At 41.4% G+C, this 15753-nt stretch overlaps 1 protein-coding gene across 1 annotated transcript in view; it reads right to left on the minus strand.

Moving 5' to 3' along the window:
• The window catches only part of SYNPO2 (synaptopodin 2), a 75522-nt gene that overhangs the window by 22404 nt on the left and 37365 nt on the right, over positions 1-15753 (minus strand). The window contains exon 2 of the mRNA XM_054283862.1: positions 354-505. Within this exon, the coding sequence (XP_054139837.1) occupies positions 354-505 (152 nt within the window). The remainder of the gene's footprint in view (positions 1-353; positions 506-15753) is intronic.

Below are 15753 nucleotides of genomic sequence, written 5' to 3' on the forward strand. Positions count from 1 at the left end.
AAGCCTCACTTCCCTATCTGTAGGGAATAACAACACTTCACTGCTTCAAAGGGGTGCAGGGAATAACTGAACTCAAGGCTCTGCAGTATGCATATATGGTAGTGGACACCTTGCAAGTATTAATACTTACATTTGGAGACTGTACTATTAATTCTGTGCCTGACTGCTGCTGTTCAAATTATATACATTAATTCCTTCAGCTCAAATTCTCTGTCTTCCTTTTCCATCCAAGCAGAGTTACAGACATTAACAACAGGACTATCAGAACCTCTCAGTATAAGTCTGCAAAACAAAGCCAGCATTTTCCAGGTGATTCACTGAATTGCACCAAAGCATCTGGAGCATTCCTGTACCTCTTGATAAGCATCTGCAGGACGTCAGTCAGGCTTTCCATCAGAACAATGACTTCAGCATAGGTCAGGTCTCCACAAGGCTTGCCATTGATAGACACCACCTCATCCCCCTCACACAGTCCAGCCTTGGCTGCTTTGCTTTTGCTGCGAACCTACAACGAGTCAAAGAAACATTCCAAATTGCACAATTAGTGTTCATTTGAAAACAGCAGCAACCATGTCCTCAGCATACTTTTTGGCTGTAAAAAAGAATTGATAATATTGATCATAAACAAATTTACAGTAACACAAATTTATAACTTGCCTCAGTTGAGGTTAACACTATTCTGGCCAGTAATAATACAAAACCTGCTTTACTGAGCTTGTGAGCTAGGTGTCAAACAGGATGGATGAATTATTTTAAAACTGGGAGACGTGGAAGTTTGAGACAGACAATCAATTGATCACAGTTTAGCAGAACTGCAAAAAACTGCCCCATTAGTTTCTCTGAAAATGAGGACTACTAAGAGCTGAAACCCCCACTGAGATTGTAAAAGAAGAGTCTGTAAATTCAGGCCTCTCTGGGCAGTGGCATGATGGTCACTTTTTCCTTAGAAGCCCAACTGTAGTTTTAGTCTCCAAACTATAGACATCTGCATCCCTGGAGATCCTAAATCCATGTTTAGTCATGTGAGTAAGTGCCCTGATTTATTAAAGCACGCCTGTTATGGTTTAAACTTCCCTGTTAAGTTCTCATTCAAGAATCCTGTGCAGCTCAGTTTTTCATTTTCACTCCTTTTTCCACTGGCAGTGTATTCTAACTTATCACAGTCTTTGCATAACAAAATCCAGACAGCTCTAACACCACTCAAGGTATGCCTACAGTTGATGGCTATTTTTGAAGTACATATTTGGCAAAGAGTGTGTTATATTAACCAGGATTCTTGCACAAGTCTATTTTAGAATGACATATACACAAAAAAAGGCTGTCCTTGAGTTCTTTGAGCTCCATTTCTACCTGTTGGTGTGAGTACTTTGGCCTTATCCCACATCCAGTTCATTCAGTGTGCTTCCCTTGTTAATTCTCATAGTGTTTTCTTGAAATTTTTTAGGGAAGTAGCATTTCTACCACACTCACAGTAGCAGAGTCAGTTCCTACTCACTGTAGGAAAGCTACTTCTGATATACTCTGGACCTGAGGGTGAAACTGCCCTGCAGACTCATGGAATTGTCCCAGATTTTCTTTTAAGCCACTGGGCTGGTACCTAAGATACATTTCAGAAAGGAAGTTCCTTGGAGTCAGGATGAGGTGGGCCACAGCAGTAAGACTGCACATTTCCTGTGGCAGGGCCACCATGTCTGTCTCTGCTGTTTCAATTTCCACATTCCTATGTGTCACATTATGGCTCTTGGAGCAGTGAAGGAACAGAAGCCTGGTGCATACAGAAGCCAGTTTCTACCTTGCAGAGTTAACATTTACAAATATGGAGTGGTATGCTGCTCTGTTTATCTCCCCTTGGACAAGAGCATAAACATCCTTGTGCCTTGGGAAGAAATGACACTTTAGACAGTGCTTAGAAGGTTTTGTTTCATATAAGAGCTAGAATTTGGGATGAGGTCTAGTTACTGTCTTTTTTTAAATAGGGGGGTATGCTATTAAAATTTTACAAGACATTCTTGGCCTGAATGTAAATATTTAATGTAGATGCCATGAAGAATTTTGAGTGAGCCTTTTTCAGAAAATCTATAAACACCCATTATAGAAACCTGTGAACTCCAAAATAGCACAATGTGATACCTAGACTGTGAGAAGAAAACTTGTTTCTCTTTCTTTATTTAGTGTTTGAGGGACTCCTTGATAGCATTAAAAAGAAAACACAACAGACAAGGAGATAGATTGATTTTCTTTTCAAAGTTCTTAAAAGGTTCTCTCAGTCCATTTTTTCTGCCTTGTGAATTGTTGAGAGATCACAATTCTGAGAAATATGAAACTGCATGCAAAAACACCCTCCCAAATTTGAACAATATCTGTATAAAATCACCTCAGTATTAACCTTTTTTTTTTTTTTTGTATGTTTCTGTTGGGGTAATAAAAGGGAAGGGAGAGAAGGAAATAGGCAAGGGCAGGTTATGTGGTAAATTATAGCAGGTTGCTTTTAGGATAGAATATGCCATCATCATTCATGTTATTTCAGCCTCAGCTGAAATACCCCACAATATGTAGACTGCTTTGCTACGCAAGCTGCAATTGTTTCTGGCTTTGTTTATTTGTTTTCACTGGAAACCCACAAAAATGAATAAAAATTTACTCATGTAAACCAACACTTTTCAGGTTTCTGGGAAAAATAATATAAATAAATAAATAATAAAGAAAGAAGACCCACCCAGAACAACAATAACAACAAAATTCCAAGAAGATTTGTGGAAAGAAAGATCTCCCTGGTAAAATATGTGTTCAGTGGACATTTTTCTCTCAAAATTTTGGCAGAAAGCCTTTGAGGAGCCCACTGGGAAACAAAAGCTGCTTTTGTTAGCAGAAATGCTACTTGGTCACACAGGAGACAGTAAGAAACCTTTATCCAGTTCTTGGGGACTTAAGGCAAGGTTATTTGGCTGTAAAGCAGGAGAGATTCTTATAAAACCAGTGATTGCTCTTGAGTGCAGTCCTGGCTTTCTCAGGTACTTGTTAGTTCTTTGTACTTGAAGTTTTCCTGAGGAAGAAAATGTGAGTTTCCCAATAAATTTTTTTGAATGGGATCTCACCAAAAGAAAAATAAACTTGAAAATATTTTCTTTGCTTTCCAATGTCTGCAATACCAGTATAAAACAGCAAAACTGGGCTGATGCTGTTAGTGCTGAACCTGTCAAGATACCAGCTGCTAGTGGGCACCTTGAAGAGTTCCACTCCATTTTCAGCTGGTACTGCCTCTATTTCCTGCTCCCCCTCAGTCAGGACTCTTTATTATTCATATACCTGAAGTGAGTAATTTCTTTTTATTCCCAGATTTCTCCTGTATCTAGAATTTCCCACTAGCAGGAGTGCTCTTTGATGATTAAAATGTCATGTGCTGAGCAATTCCTCACATCCACAGAAATATTAAACTTAGGAGAAAACTGTTCCATGCTATGTAAAGAACTTGACCTGGGTGTTCACTGTTGTCTGAGCACCCCAGGCAATCCAGGACCCCCTGGCACCACTTCAGAGGCAGCAGGGACTGGGGGCTGTCCAGAGGCTGATCAGGAGGATCTGTGAGGACTTGAGGTGGAAAATGTGAGTGAGCAAGGTCTGGGTGCTGTGCTGGCCTGGTGAGAGATCACCTCCCAAAGAACAGGTACGTGGGGAAAGTGTAGGACAGGAGCTTTGGTGGTGCCTGTGGGATGCTGCTGGGGCTGGAGTAGCCATGGATGCTCAGAACATGGGGCAGTTCCAGTTTCTTCACCAGGAAAGAATAAATGGATGGATACACAGTGGCAGTGCTCTTGGGAGTGTGGGGAAACGGTATTTTTAGAGAAAGCAAATGGGAGGGCCCAGCCCTCATCCTGTGTACACTGTAGTGCTTTTAATTTAAACTAGATCAAATCTTCTGCCAACTGGAGATTCCTTCCCACATAACTAGATCTCCTTTGATCTCATCTGAAAGCACTCCAGTTACAACCCAGAACTGTTCCATGCTATGAAACAAAGCATGGTAAATCAGGAATAACAGAGAAATTTGCTTCAAAAATGTTATCCCAATGAAGCTAAAAAGCTGGAGTAGATGCACCTGGTACTTGCTGTGGCTACAAGTGGATGCACAGACAGCAACTGGGGCTCAGCTGACCAGCTGATGATTTTGGGTGCATGTTTGAGCCCTATAATAAGCAGATCAGGGTTTGAGGTATGTTGAACCTGGTAACAAGGTCAGTGAGTTGGAGTTTAAAGTGAGGCAAATGGACTTGAGGACATTCTGCAGTCCAGGTTCTCTAATGGCACAATGAGGAATTATTAAGATTTTTTATCACCTTTTCATCATCTTTACCAGTGTTTTTTGTTAAGGATGATGTGCATCTTAATCTTGTCCTGGAGTTAATTTATTCTGGAGCCAGGAGTACAAACTTTTATCTGGGATGTGTCTAAGTGCTGTGCAGCAGGTACAGCCTGAGTGAGCACCCAATCTGAGGAAAAGAGCACTATGACCATAAGCACAGTCCATTTAGCCTAAAATTATATCCAATAAAATAAGACTTACGTAGCTTTAAAATATACATATATTTGCACTGCAAAAGTCTGAATTTAAAGCAAGCTTTCCAAAACCATGAATTATTTTCAGAATTATTTACTCATCCTTTTTCAGTTTGCCAGCAGCTTACAAACAGCAGAACAGGAAATACTGCCACTGCCAGTAGAAATATCCTTCCCTGCATTTCAGGCACCCTGTTCTTACAGACAGGGTAGTTTCTTCCATTGAGGGGTCACCTCTGGAAGAGCCTATTCAGTTGGATATCCTGTCTGATTCCTGAAGCCTCATTTGAGCTGCTGTTGCCCCTCAAGGTTTGAAGCTGGTTCCTGGAACCTTATTTACATGTGTGTCCTCAGTGGCAGTTTTGGGTCTTTGGCTGGCCTTGTGTTCTCCTGTGATGAAATATGTTGCCCAAAACAGCAAGGCTTACCAGGCAAGGGACTTCTCTAGATCAGTTGTCCCTCCTCATTATTGTTTACTACTTTAGTTATGTCAACTGCAAACTTTACCAGCAGTGACCTTTTTGTTTTCTTTTAAACTGGTGAATAAACATCAACAGCAAAGGACATGTCCTTTGGGTGCTGTTATACCCTTACTGAATAATGATTGCCCAGATTAATGTTACCTTCTCAGACCCAAAAACTAGCTTTTAAACTAGCCAGCTTTTAAAGCAGTAATTTTTACTAAGTAGCAAACTGTGCCCTTTGATGTCTTGCAGAAATGTGTTTAATAAATTTCTATCTAAAGCCTTTTTAAAGTAATCATTAACCTAAATCTTGGGATTAGTACCCTTACTGTTTAGAACTAACTAACTAACTAACTAACTAACTAACTAACTAGCTAATTATTAATATAGTGACATTGTTTAAATGTGCCTTGTGTTGAGTTGTTTTTAATTGTTCTGTTGTATTGCCAGAGATATGAAATGGTAAAGAAGCAGAGAAAATAGGTGTCAGTATGCAAGAAGGTGGGGCTGGGGAGACACTGCTGCTTCTTTTGATGATCATACTGATATTAAAGCAGTAAGTGTTTGATGCACTCCTTTCACAAGTCATACTCTCTCTAAAAGAAATAACTTGCACTATAACTTTGACACCCTGAATACAGTTCTGATGTTTCTAAATCTATTTTTTTTTTTTTTATTTACAGTCAGCTACTTTAATTTTGAGAGAAAGTATAATTAAGTTAAGAATCCAAGTTAAATGGGTTATGTGTCAGAAATTACCATGGAGTCAACTGACTTGAATAGGCCTAGTCCTGGCCATGAAAGAGGTGGTGATTCAAAGTGATTGAAAAGACGGGAGAAGTGATGAAGTGATGAAAAATCTGAGCCATCAGAGAAAGTTTTATTCTGCTTGCTGACAAAGTGATAGATGTGAAAGTATCAAAGTATAGTGGAACTCAGCTTTGCCACTTAACTAAATACTAGTTAGTATTGCAACAATTAAAGGCCTGCCTGTTAATTGCTGCAATAAATTTATCTGGCTAACATGTTTTTCTTAAATATTTTGAGGCCAGCATAAATAATGTATTCACTACTTAGATTAATTTTATCAGACATTAGGTCATACTTTCCAGAAGTTATTTTTTCTCATTAATTGATTAGCTAAGTGTTAGTCATGAAGTTCAGAATCAGCAATCAAAGATCAGTGTTTCCTGTAGACAGTATTTTAAAAAAATCCCAAAACCCACCAAAAAAGGCACTTCATCTCTTCTGTTAAAAATCCTACATCAAGGACAGTGGCTGGTAAATGTATTTAAAAGTATTTGGAAGTTATCTGTCACTCTAATAAAATGAACAATGCTTTGCTTTGAGAAGGAAGCAGAAGCACTCAGAGTGACAAATGTTAATCTATAAGTAGTTTGACTTGTATGAAGTTAGGGAATTAAAAATGAAGTTACAAATCAAATTAATTCAGCAACAGTTTATAAATAAGGCTCTAGGCCTTGTTTGGCAATGGTTATGCATGCAGGAGTTCTTTAGACAGACAAGTAGCCCTCAGTTAGTGAGCTTTTCGGGGGTTAGAGATGAAGGACTGTACAGTAAGTTAAGCCTACCTCCTAATGTGCTTGGGGTTTTTAGGCATCTCCATAGATACTTTAAATAGCTCAGAGGTTGCAGGCTGGTAAACAGTGCTATTGCTAAATCAGAGGGGGTGATGAAGGGACAAGCTCACATCCCTTGTTTTCTCCATGGTTTCTGGAGGGGACTTCAGTCAGGTTTACAATGAGAACATCCAAATGTATTTCCACCTTAACGCTTTCTTCCCCATCCCCAAGCACTGCCATCACAAGTTATAATGTGGGCTGTATAAATAATGAGTCTTAAGGAAAAAAAAGTGGCCATAAATGAGGAAAATTGGAAGACCTTTGTGCTCTTAAATTTCTGTTTTACCATGTATATAAAGAGAAAGTAGCTGTCAGTAGAGAGATAGTGATGTGCAGACAGGAAAGAGTCATCAGATCTTCAAGAAGGAAATTGGAGCCACTTGTAGATTTAACTGAGTAATTGTAGCAGAGGAGTTCCTTGAGAGGTTTTAAAAGCCATATAATTAGGAAATATTCTGGCCTAGAACTCTTGCTTTACATCCACATAAATTCATTGGAAATACCAGGTTCTGGTTTAAACTGAAGGCATTTTTAGTAGGACAGGGCTCAAGCTTATGGATTGCATTTTGAGTAAAATGGGTAAAATGCTATTGAGGTAACAGTGTCATTGATGGAGCTGGAGTGGGATGATTTACCTGGGTGTATGGATTCTGTATACAGACTCCACGATGGCTGCATGCATTTTACTCTTAGAAAGGGCCTCTTTGAGGCTGGCATACCAAATTTTAGTCTGCTTTCATTAGCCATGCCTGTACTTGAGCATGAGTCTGCTGCATGATGTGGCTCGAGCTATTTGCATCTGTGCTGCCTGGAGGTGGCTTTGCGTCAAGCTGATTCCAGTTCTCATCCTCTCTGGACTGAATTTCTCTACCAGATAAGCTACTTTCTTTCAGAATCAGTCAGGGAAAAAGCCACAAAGTAAAAGGTTCAGACAGGGCAAGTTCCCTGGGATTGTGAGATCCAACTGCTCCCTAGCTCCTCTGAATGTGTGGGAATGCAATGAGGAGCCTTGCCCCAGAGCTACAGCTCAAGTGCTGTGACTTCAGCTACTATAAATATAGATAATAGGAATAGAGACATTAAGAGTATAAACTACTTTTCTATATTTTACCTTGAGGTCTCTGTGTCCCCTCCTTTGGGGATTGTATGCAGTATTTACACAGTAAGATTAGTGAGAGAATGGAAATGCCTGTCAATTAACTGGGTTAAACAAAGATGCTTCTAAGTTATCTCCCAAACAGTTTTCCTGAGAGCAAGCTTTGAATAATTAAGTATCTTTGGCTTGTAAGGTAAGCACAAAATATTTCCTCTCACCAAATTCTTCCCAGTAGCAGGACAATTATATTGGGAATTGGGCAGTTCAGCCCACTTTTTTCTCTTTCTGGTCTTAAAGGGAACCTCCTAGAGACATCCACTTTCATGTCTATCTGTAAAGGTAATTATCTTTCTAAATGGGTTATGAGACAAAATAACCTTAAAGACATCAAAGGAGAAAATAGTTAATATGCCTATCCATAGTTTTATTACTAAATGTTCAAAAAGCCTTTCCAGAAGGGAAGGTAGAAAAGCCCTCTTTGAATGCACAGGAGTGCTGCCATTGCTTATCACTAAGATCATCATAGAAAAAATTGAATGCTGGTATATTATTATAGTAGCTTATGGCAACACAGAAGATCTAGGATGCTAAGCCATGTAAAACAAAGGTACTTTTAAACTTTAAAATCCATGGATCTCATTGCAAAGGTTCTGGTTTTACTTAGCAACTCACAGCTAAAGCAGACTTTTAATTGTGGTTTGCTCATGTAGAAGTTCATGGGACATTCCTGCAGAGAGGATATGGTACCATATTGTTTTTCTTTTTGATTAACTCTGTCTCCAGTTCTTCTGCTGGGCTGTACATGTGAAATCATACTTCTTGATTCTGGATCAGTTCAGTGACTGTTGTCTCCTCCTTCCCACAGTGTCAGAAGTACTTATATAAAGGTTCAGATCTTCGCACTGTCTATTTGACAAATGCAGTTTGGTAGAACTTCTTGCACATTCTGTCGTGGGAGGGTTACAGAACCTGTTTGGCCATTTGTATATTGACAGAGCACTTGTGCCATTTGGACTCAGAGAGCAGACTGATCTCAGTGAGAAGAAAAGCCTGCTCAAATTCCCAAAAGCCTTGCCTAATGTACTAGTGTATCATCTTACTGGCTGTTGCCTTTTTCTGGCAGAAATCCAAAGTTAGCAGCTGAAGAAGAGATGAGATAATGACCTCTGAAATATTGATGTGGTATGCTGGCGACACAGCAGATTTCCCAACAGTGAGCTTGGGCGTACGGCACTTCAAGTCTGCTGTTCATTTTGTACAGCAGATCCAGTGCATGGCCTTTCTTGGTGTGTACCATTGCATGCTTGTAGCTGATGTGTCAAAACCAAAATTTTGTCACGCTGCTTTAACTTTTTACAGTGAATTTTTGCTATGGTGGAACATGTGACTAGGGGAGGAATGATGCCATAGCTTTCAGTATGGTAGATGTGCACTGATTGCTCTATTTCCATTCCCCTTTCCTTCTTGCACTGCTTGAGCAGTGACTGGCTGTATGCTTCCTGCCTTATTTCTGAGTCCTAACCAACTTTGATCTCTCCATGAACACTGCAGCTATGTTTTCATTTCTTCCTTCCCACTGCTCCCCATGCAGAGAGATAATTGCATTGTCAGAGCTTCTTTGGGATTGAGAATATAATGCACCTTTACTGAGTGCTTTGGTATAAAGGTAGAATCAAAAGTCTTTAACTGCAGTATACCTTATGTCCTGGAGATTAGAATTTCTATAATGATAAGGTCAAGGGAGAATAAATAGAGATCTAAAATGTCTTTATTATCTACTACTGAACAGTTGGAGGCAACAAGTGCTACAATAGACAGTTCTTGTGCTAAGTATATCCACTGCCTAACCTGGGGCTGAGGTCTTGTCACTGATGAGCAGAGGAACTGCAATATGCTTGCAGTATTTGTACAGTTCCAAGACCATACACTGGGAGTTTCCAGTAGGAAAAGGGACACCTTTCTTATACCAAAATTGCAGTCAAAGCACCAGTAAATGAAAGGTAAAAAGCAAAACCTGCTACCTGAAAGTACTTACCTGCTGGTGCTGCTAAAAGAATGATGGTATATAATATATGCACGCTGTTACAAAGAGAACATTTGTAGCCTAGATTTGGGGTTGCTGGGAGAAAATAGCAAATGTATGTGAGGTAACTGAACCCTTCAGTTTCTTAAAAAAGGAAAAAGAAATTAGTTTGCTGGAGGTCTTTGTACTTTCCCCGGTTTGGTCCAAAGCATGTTTGTGTAATTTGATGCTTTGACTTGTGACTTGCCTTTCAGATTAAGCAACGTTTTGGGAGGGGGACATGAGGGGCACGAGGGTTTTTTGGGGAGGTAGCAGTAGGGGGGATGACTGGCTTCTTAGTGACACACAGCCTATAAATCCATCCTGCTGGCAGGCAAATGAGCCACTCAGTTTACTGGTGTGCACTTGGTCAAATCCACTCATTCCTAGCCTCATATCCTGTATCAATTACTCTGTTCTGTGTGGCTCCCCTGTCTCATTTTCACTCCATTGGTCACCTGCCCAAATTCTCTTGATGCAGGGGGGATGGGAACAGGCAGAGAAGGAAAGACAGGAGGGTTCTCATTACAAATCTGGATTTGAGACAACACATTTAATCCTTAAAGCAAAACTGCTCCAGTGACAGTTAAAATGTTCAGTCTCCCCAGTCTATTCCCTGAAATGGTATTGTTTATTACAATCCCCTAACATTATGTCATGAGCTTGCAAATACATGAGCACGCCATATGATCATCCTCCCAAAAGGAATAGCAAAGGCAGCAAGAAGGAACAAATGCCGTCTTACAGGTTTCTGTTTCAGCAGGGGCTGCAGCTATCGCTGTCAGTGATGTCAAGGTTATCCTGAAATGTGTGCCCAGTGATGTATTTCTTGCTACTTGCCTCACTGCTGAGGCAGCAATTCAGTCAACACCATGCAGAGGTAACTGGAGGCTTTGCCTCGCTCCCAGTGGAGAAAGCAGCGGCCCCGTGTTTGTTGTGGGAGCTTTCTGTGTGTACAAAGCTCAGCACAACTGGGCCAGATCTCAGATTACAGGGTAGGGATCTTTGGTGGCTGTATTAGCACAAACGAGAGACTTTGTTCAAAGAAACCAAATACCATGAGCATCTGGTAAAGGCAGCATCTAGCTAATATACATTAAGCAGTTATTGTGTTAGTACCCAAAGCAAAGTACCCAATGCCAAATAATCTTCACAGGAAAGCACAGTCTTCCAAGTCATTTGAGAAGTATGAATCAAACAGTGGCCCAAACTCAGCTGAGAGCTCCTTACAGGGGCTGTGTTCCAGCTCCTAGTGCTTGTGGTCATCTTTACCTGGACTGTTCACCTAAATAAAACTTAAAATTAGCCTGTATAAAAATAGTCCTGTGTGAAAGCTGCTAGATTTATTTACCAGGGCTTCACATGGAACTCTACCATGTCATTCTCTCTTGAACTGTATCTATTCCTTCCACTTCTCAAAATAAGTCAGCTAGATTCAAGCTTCCCTACACTTCCCAAGAAAGTTCTTACTGCCGAATTTCAAAACTGCCTGCTTCACTGAATTTTCACTCTTCCTTGACGCTTCTCTAATTGCTCAACTCTTCATATCTGAGACAGGTAGTGTAGAAATTTATATTGACTAGTAGCTTTAGCCATGAGGTACAGTTTCAGACAAGTCTCCCAACACTCACAATTTAAACAAACACTCAAAGAAAGCATGCAGAATCAATTACCAATCTTTTAATTTCCTTAGCATGCCTCCTGCTTAGGGTGTAATATTTTGAAACAAGCTTTTAGAACTGAGGCAATCTCAGGCCAACCCACCTTGGTGTTTAGGAGGAAAAGCTGTGCCAAAGCTGGCGAATGTTCTGTGAGCGCCAACTCGTAGGTTCATGTGAAGGCCTTCCAGTGTTGCCTGCAGTCCTGGACAGCTCCTGTTTTGTGACTCATCAGGAAATTTGGATGTTCATCAGCCTCACCTCTCCCTGGTGACTCAAATGAAGCTGGCCAGGAAAGGAGCAATGATGGCTCTGAGAGGGGATGAACACCAAGGATATCCAAGCCTGGAGGAGGCCAGAAATCTGGGGAGGTCAGTGGTCTATTTCTGCTCCCAGAAAAGGAGACAAGGTTTCTGTGCTTGTGCTGGAAGCCCTAATGATGGGGGAAATGGAGGCTGGAGACTCCTGAGAGATGTTTTTAAAAGCTCCAGAAAATTAAGAGACAAAAGTATTCCCTTTGTGGGCTTTCTCACCCGCCTGGGCAACAACACTGGGCAAGATTTTTAACCTGTGCTTTTAACCAAAAAATTAAAGCCTATAATCTGTCATGAAGATTTCCTTATCTGAGTCTCAATTTTTAAAGAATATTTCCAGAATTTTCCTAGTTTTAATTTTATCCATTTTATCAAGCTCTAAAATGGCCATAGATGGATTGATGCAAACTGTCACAAGAATTCATCTTTCTTTTTCAGTGGCTTAATCTGAAGTGGCTTTAACCAAAGATAATTATACACAGGAATAAGTATTTCTACTGAAAGGAGCACTTTGTCACCCCCTTAATCCTTTCTTGTGAAGGCAGCTCTTGAACACATGTAACAATCATGCAGGTTCCATGAAATGGACATAGAGCATAGTATTCCTGATCTGTCTTTCAGCTCCTAAATAAAATCCTGTGTAAGTCAGGTTTTGGTTGGTGGGACCAACCAAAGTATCTTACAAGTAGAGCCTGAGACTTGCCCTGGAACTGAAGGCTGAATGAAGAGTGAATCTCTCCCAGGGTAGGCTAGAATAATGGATTGATGCAAACTGTCAAAAGAATTCATCTTTTTTTTTTTTTTTCAGTGGCTTAATCTGAAGTGGCTTTAACCAAAGATAATTATACACAGGAATAAGTATTTCTACTGAAAAGATCACTTTGTCACCCCATTAAATCCTTTCTTGTGAAGGCAGCTCTTGAACACATGGGACAATCATGCAGGTTTAAGCTCAGTACTCACATTTCATAATTTGGAAATACCAGCAATTTCAAATTCATGTTAAATATGCTTTCAGGAGAATATTACAGTGGTAGAAGGTGAACTATTTTGGTATGGCAAATTGCTAGTAGTAGTCAGAACACTGAGGAAATGCTGTTTTACTCCAACAGTAATTGTGGAAGCTGAGCCAGACTTCTGGCTCCCATGTCCAACTGTGGCTGTTGTCCTTGCACATTTGTGTCTGAGGCCAGTCTAACACAGAGGTGCTGAGCTCTGTTTAATACTCCTGGACTTAGTGCTCCCAGGAATTAGACCTCCTATTCTTACAGTCTCCAGTTCCAGCATGCTGGCAGAGTTGGCTTGTTTAGTCCCTGACTTTAGTAAGAGCAAGTTGTCAACATCTTCAAAGGCTGGATGAAGAGGATTTGTGTTCCCCCTGCCCATTCCTTTCTGTGTATTCCCAAGAGGAATGGCTGCCTGAGAACTGGAAAAAACTGCTCCCCTGATGTGTGAGATTTCTGTTTGTTTGTTTTTGTCCTGTTGTCCTCAGTGCAAGTGTTGGGCTTAACTCAGGATAGGATATCATGCCCAGCCAGGCAGTCTGGGAAAAGCTGGCAGTTGTGTCTGGGGGCAGGGGTGGGGGGCAAATAAAGTGTTATTTTTGCAGAGCTGTAAATCCAGCACCTTTTGCCAGTGCTGCATCTTTTTTTATTGCTTGTTTCTAAGAAGGTATTGCTGCAACAGCACCGGCTGCAAACACAATCTTGTTTGCTCCAAGTTCACCACAGGACAGGTCATGCATTTTGAACATTTGCGGGACACTCGCAAAGGAAATACAGAGCGCGCTTTCCAAAAGCTTCAGCTTGAAATGCAACAGTTTCCTTGCTGCCTGGAGCTTCAATGTCAAAGGGATTCTATTTTTAGAGAGAGATTCTACTCAAAGAACTATATAAGGCTGTGCTGGGGAGACCATTACTTTTTTATTATAGATGAGAGTATTAGTTACTCAATTGGGAAGAAAAATTCTGTATAAAAGTGACAACCACAAAGATACTCTCATCTGGTTCTCTTTTGTGGGTGAGAAGGAACTAAGATGAAACCTGAAGACTCAATATTTGCTTTTCACTATTCCAGTTTCTCTCAACTTCTTGAAACAAGTGCTTTAGGCATTTAAAATGTCAGACAAGGCTCTTGATCAGAAGTGATGATGCAAGAGGGAAGAGATAACTCCAAGCAGAGTTTGATGCCAAAAGACAACTTGCTATGCTAACATGTGATAACACAAGGGGGAACTCCACAAATAATCAATGTTTTATTCATGGAGAAACTAAATAAAACGTGATGTTACAGATTCAGCCTTTACAGGTACATATTTATAAGTTATCCTGAGTACAAAGTGCACCTAAACTGAATGAGTGCTGCAGCAAAGCCATCAGAGACAGTGGTCAGGTGGGCTCAGAATAGTAGTCATAGCTAATAGCAGGAAAATGGAAGAGTATCTGAAGTTCTGACTTTGCTGGGGAGCCTTCCTCTGAAGCTTGATTTTTAGTCACATAGAATCACCCAGGAAACACCTAACTCTGTTACCCTTAATCTCTGGCTTTGTATTAATAGAGAGGAAAAAGATCTGTACAGAATTGAACAAACTTGTGTTGTCAATTCATGTTCCCTCTGTGATTTCTTCCACAGTTTGGAGAGGAACTGTTGGGCTTCTGGTCTGGTTGGAAATCATGACTTACAGACTGCTGGTGTTTGTTTACAACACAGTGGTGTTGCTTAATCCTATTTGTCTCCTACAGCAGCATTTCAGTAAGAAAATGTTTCTTGTTTTGTTTTAAAGAAGTGCAGCCCAGGTGACACAGGTTTTAGCAGCTGTTGCCAATGTTAGCACAGCAGCTGGAGCCAATTTGGTTTTTGCTTGAGTAAGGACTCAATGAGGTAAGAGAACTAAATTAAGGACAGTGGATCCACTTCTTCTGTAGTCCAACACAGCTCCGTGATGAATTCTGAGTTAGGGATGGGACTGAAATCATGCTGGTCTTACCTTGCCCAGAGTTTCTACTTCTGTTTTTCTATTGTCTGGCTAGCTGTGACATAACCTCTTTGGCTTTAGGGGAATAAAGTGAGGAACACCTACACTGAATGAGGGGTGAAAAGCAGCAGCTGGAAGTAATGTGTGCATTCCTGTAACAAAAGGAAAGACAGTGCCCTTGGGTTGTGCAGAGGGTAACACAGGGCAGACTAGGTGGTGGCAAATTGGAGTATAGGCAGCAATGGCTGAACAGTTTGAACGAGGGAAATTCTTGAATCCACTCAGTGCACTGAGCCAGGAATAGCAGGAGAAATAACATCTCTACTTTGACCTTTTTTATTATTATTATTTTTTTTATTCAAAAGAAATAAAATTACGGGCATTTAGAAGCACACAGCATACTGATCCTGCCTTATTATTAACAGCATGAGAAGCAGTTCAAGTATGTGGGGGCCCAGGGGCACCTTTGCAGGGTGGTTGGTAAAATCAGCGTTAATGACTGACGCCGCCGCGGCCCGGCCCAGCCGGCCCTTGTTGGAGTTTGGGGGCTGCGCCTGAGGGCCCGAGCTGAGGGACGGGGAGCGGGCCGCGCTTCCCGCGCTTTTCGCGGTCCCGTGCCGCTCCCTGGCGGCCGGCGCTGAGAGCCCGCCCGCCGTCAGGGAATTGCAGGAATTCTGAGGCGTCATTCCTGAAAAACCTGCGGAACGCGGCCCTAACTCTGCCATACCGTCCTGCTAAAGGCCTTACGCGTTCTCCAGGAGGGGTCCGCACAAAGCAGCCCCCCACCCGTACGGGAGTCGGAGGTGCCTCTTCCCCGTGAATTGCCGCTGTCCCTGCCCTGAGGAAGCCCCCCAGAAATGTCGCCATGGCCGTCCCCTCCTCCTTGCCCGTGTGCCCGCTGTGCCGGCCCGCCCTGCCGCAAAGGCGCGTTCCTCACTCGATCCCCTTGGCAGCTGGCTCCAGGCAGGAATCCCGGGCTGTCTTTCCA

The sequence above is a fragment of the Melozone crissalis genome, unplaced genomic scaffold (genome assembly GCF_028551555.1).
Source record: "Melozone crissalis strain CALT ecotype California unplaced genomic scaffold, PUWL_Pcris_2 ptg000039l_1, whole genome shotgun sequence".
NCBI lineage: Eukaryota > Metazoa > Chordata > Aves > Passeriformes > Passerellidae > Melozone > Melozone crissalis.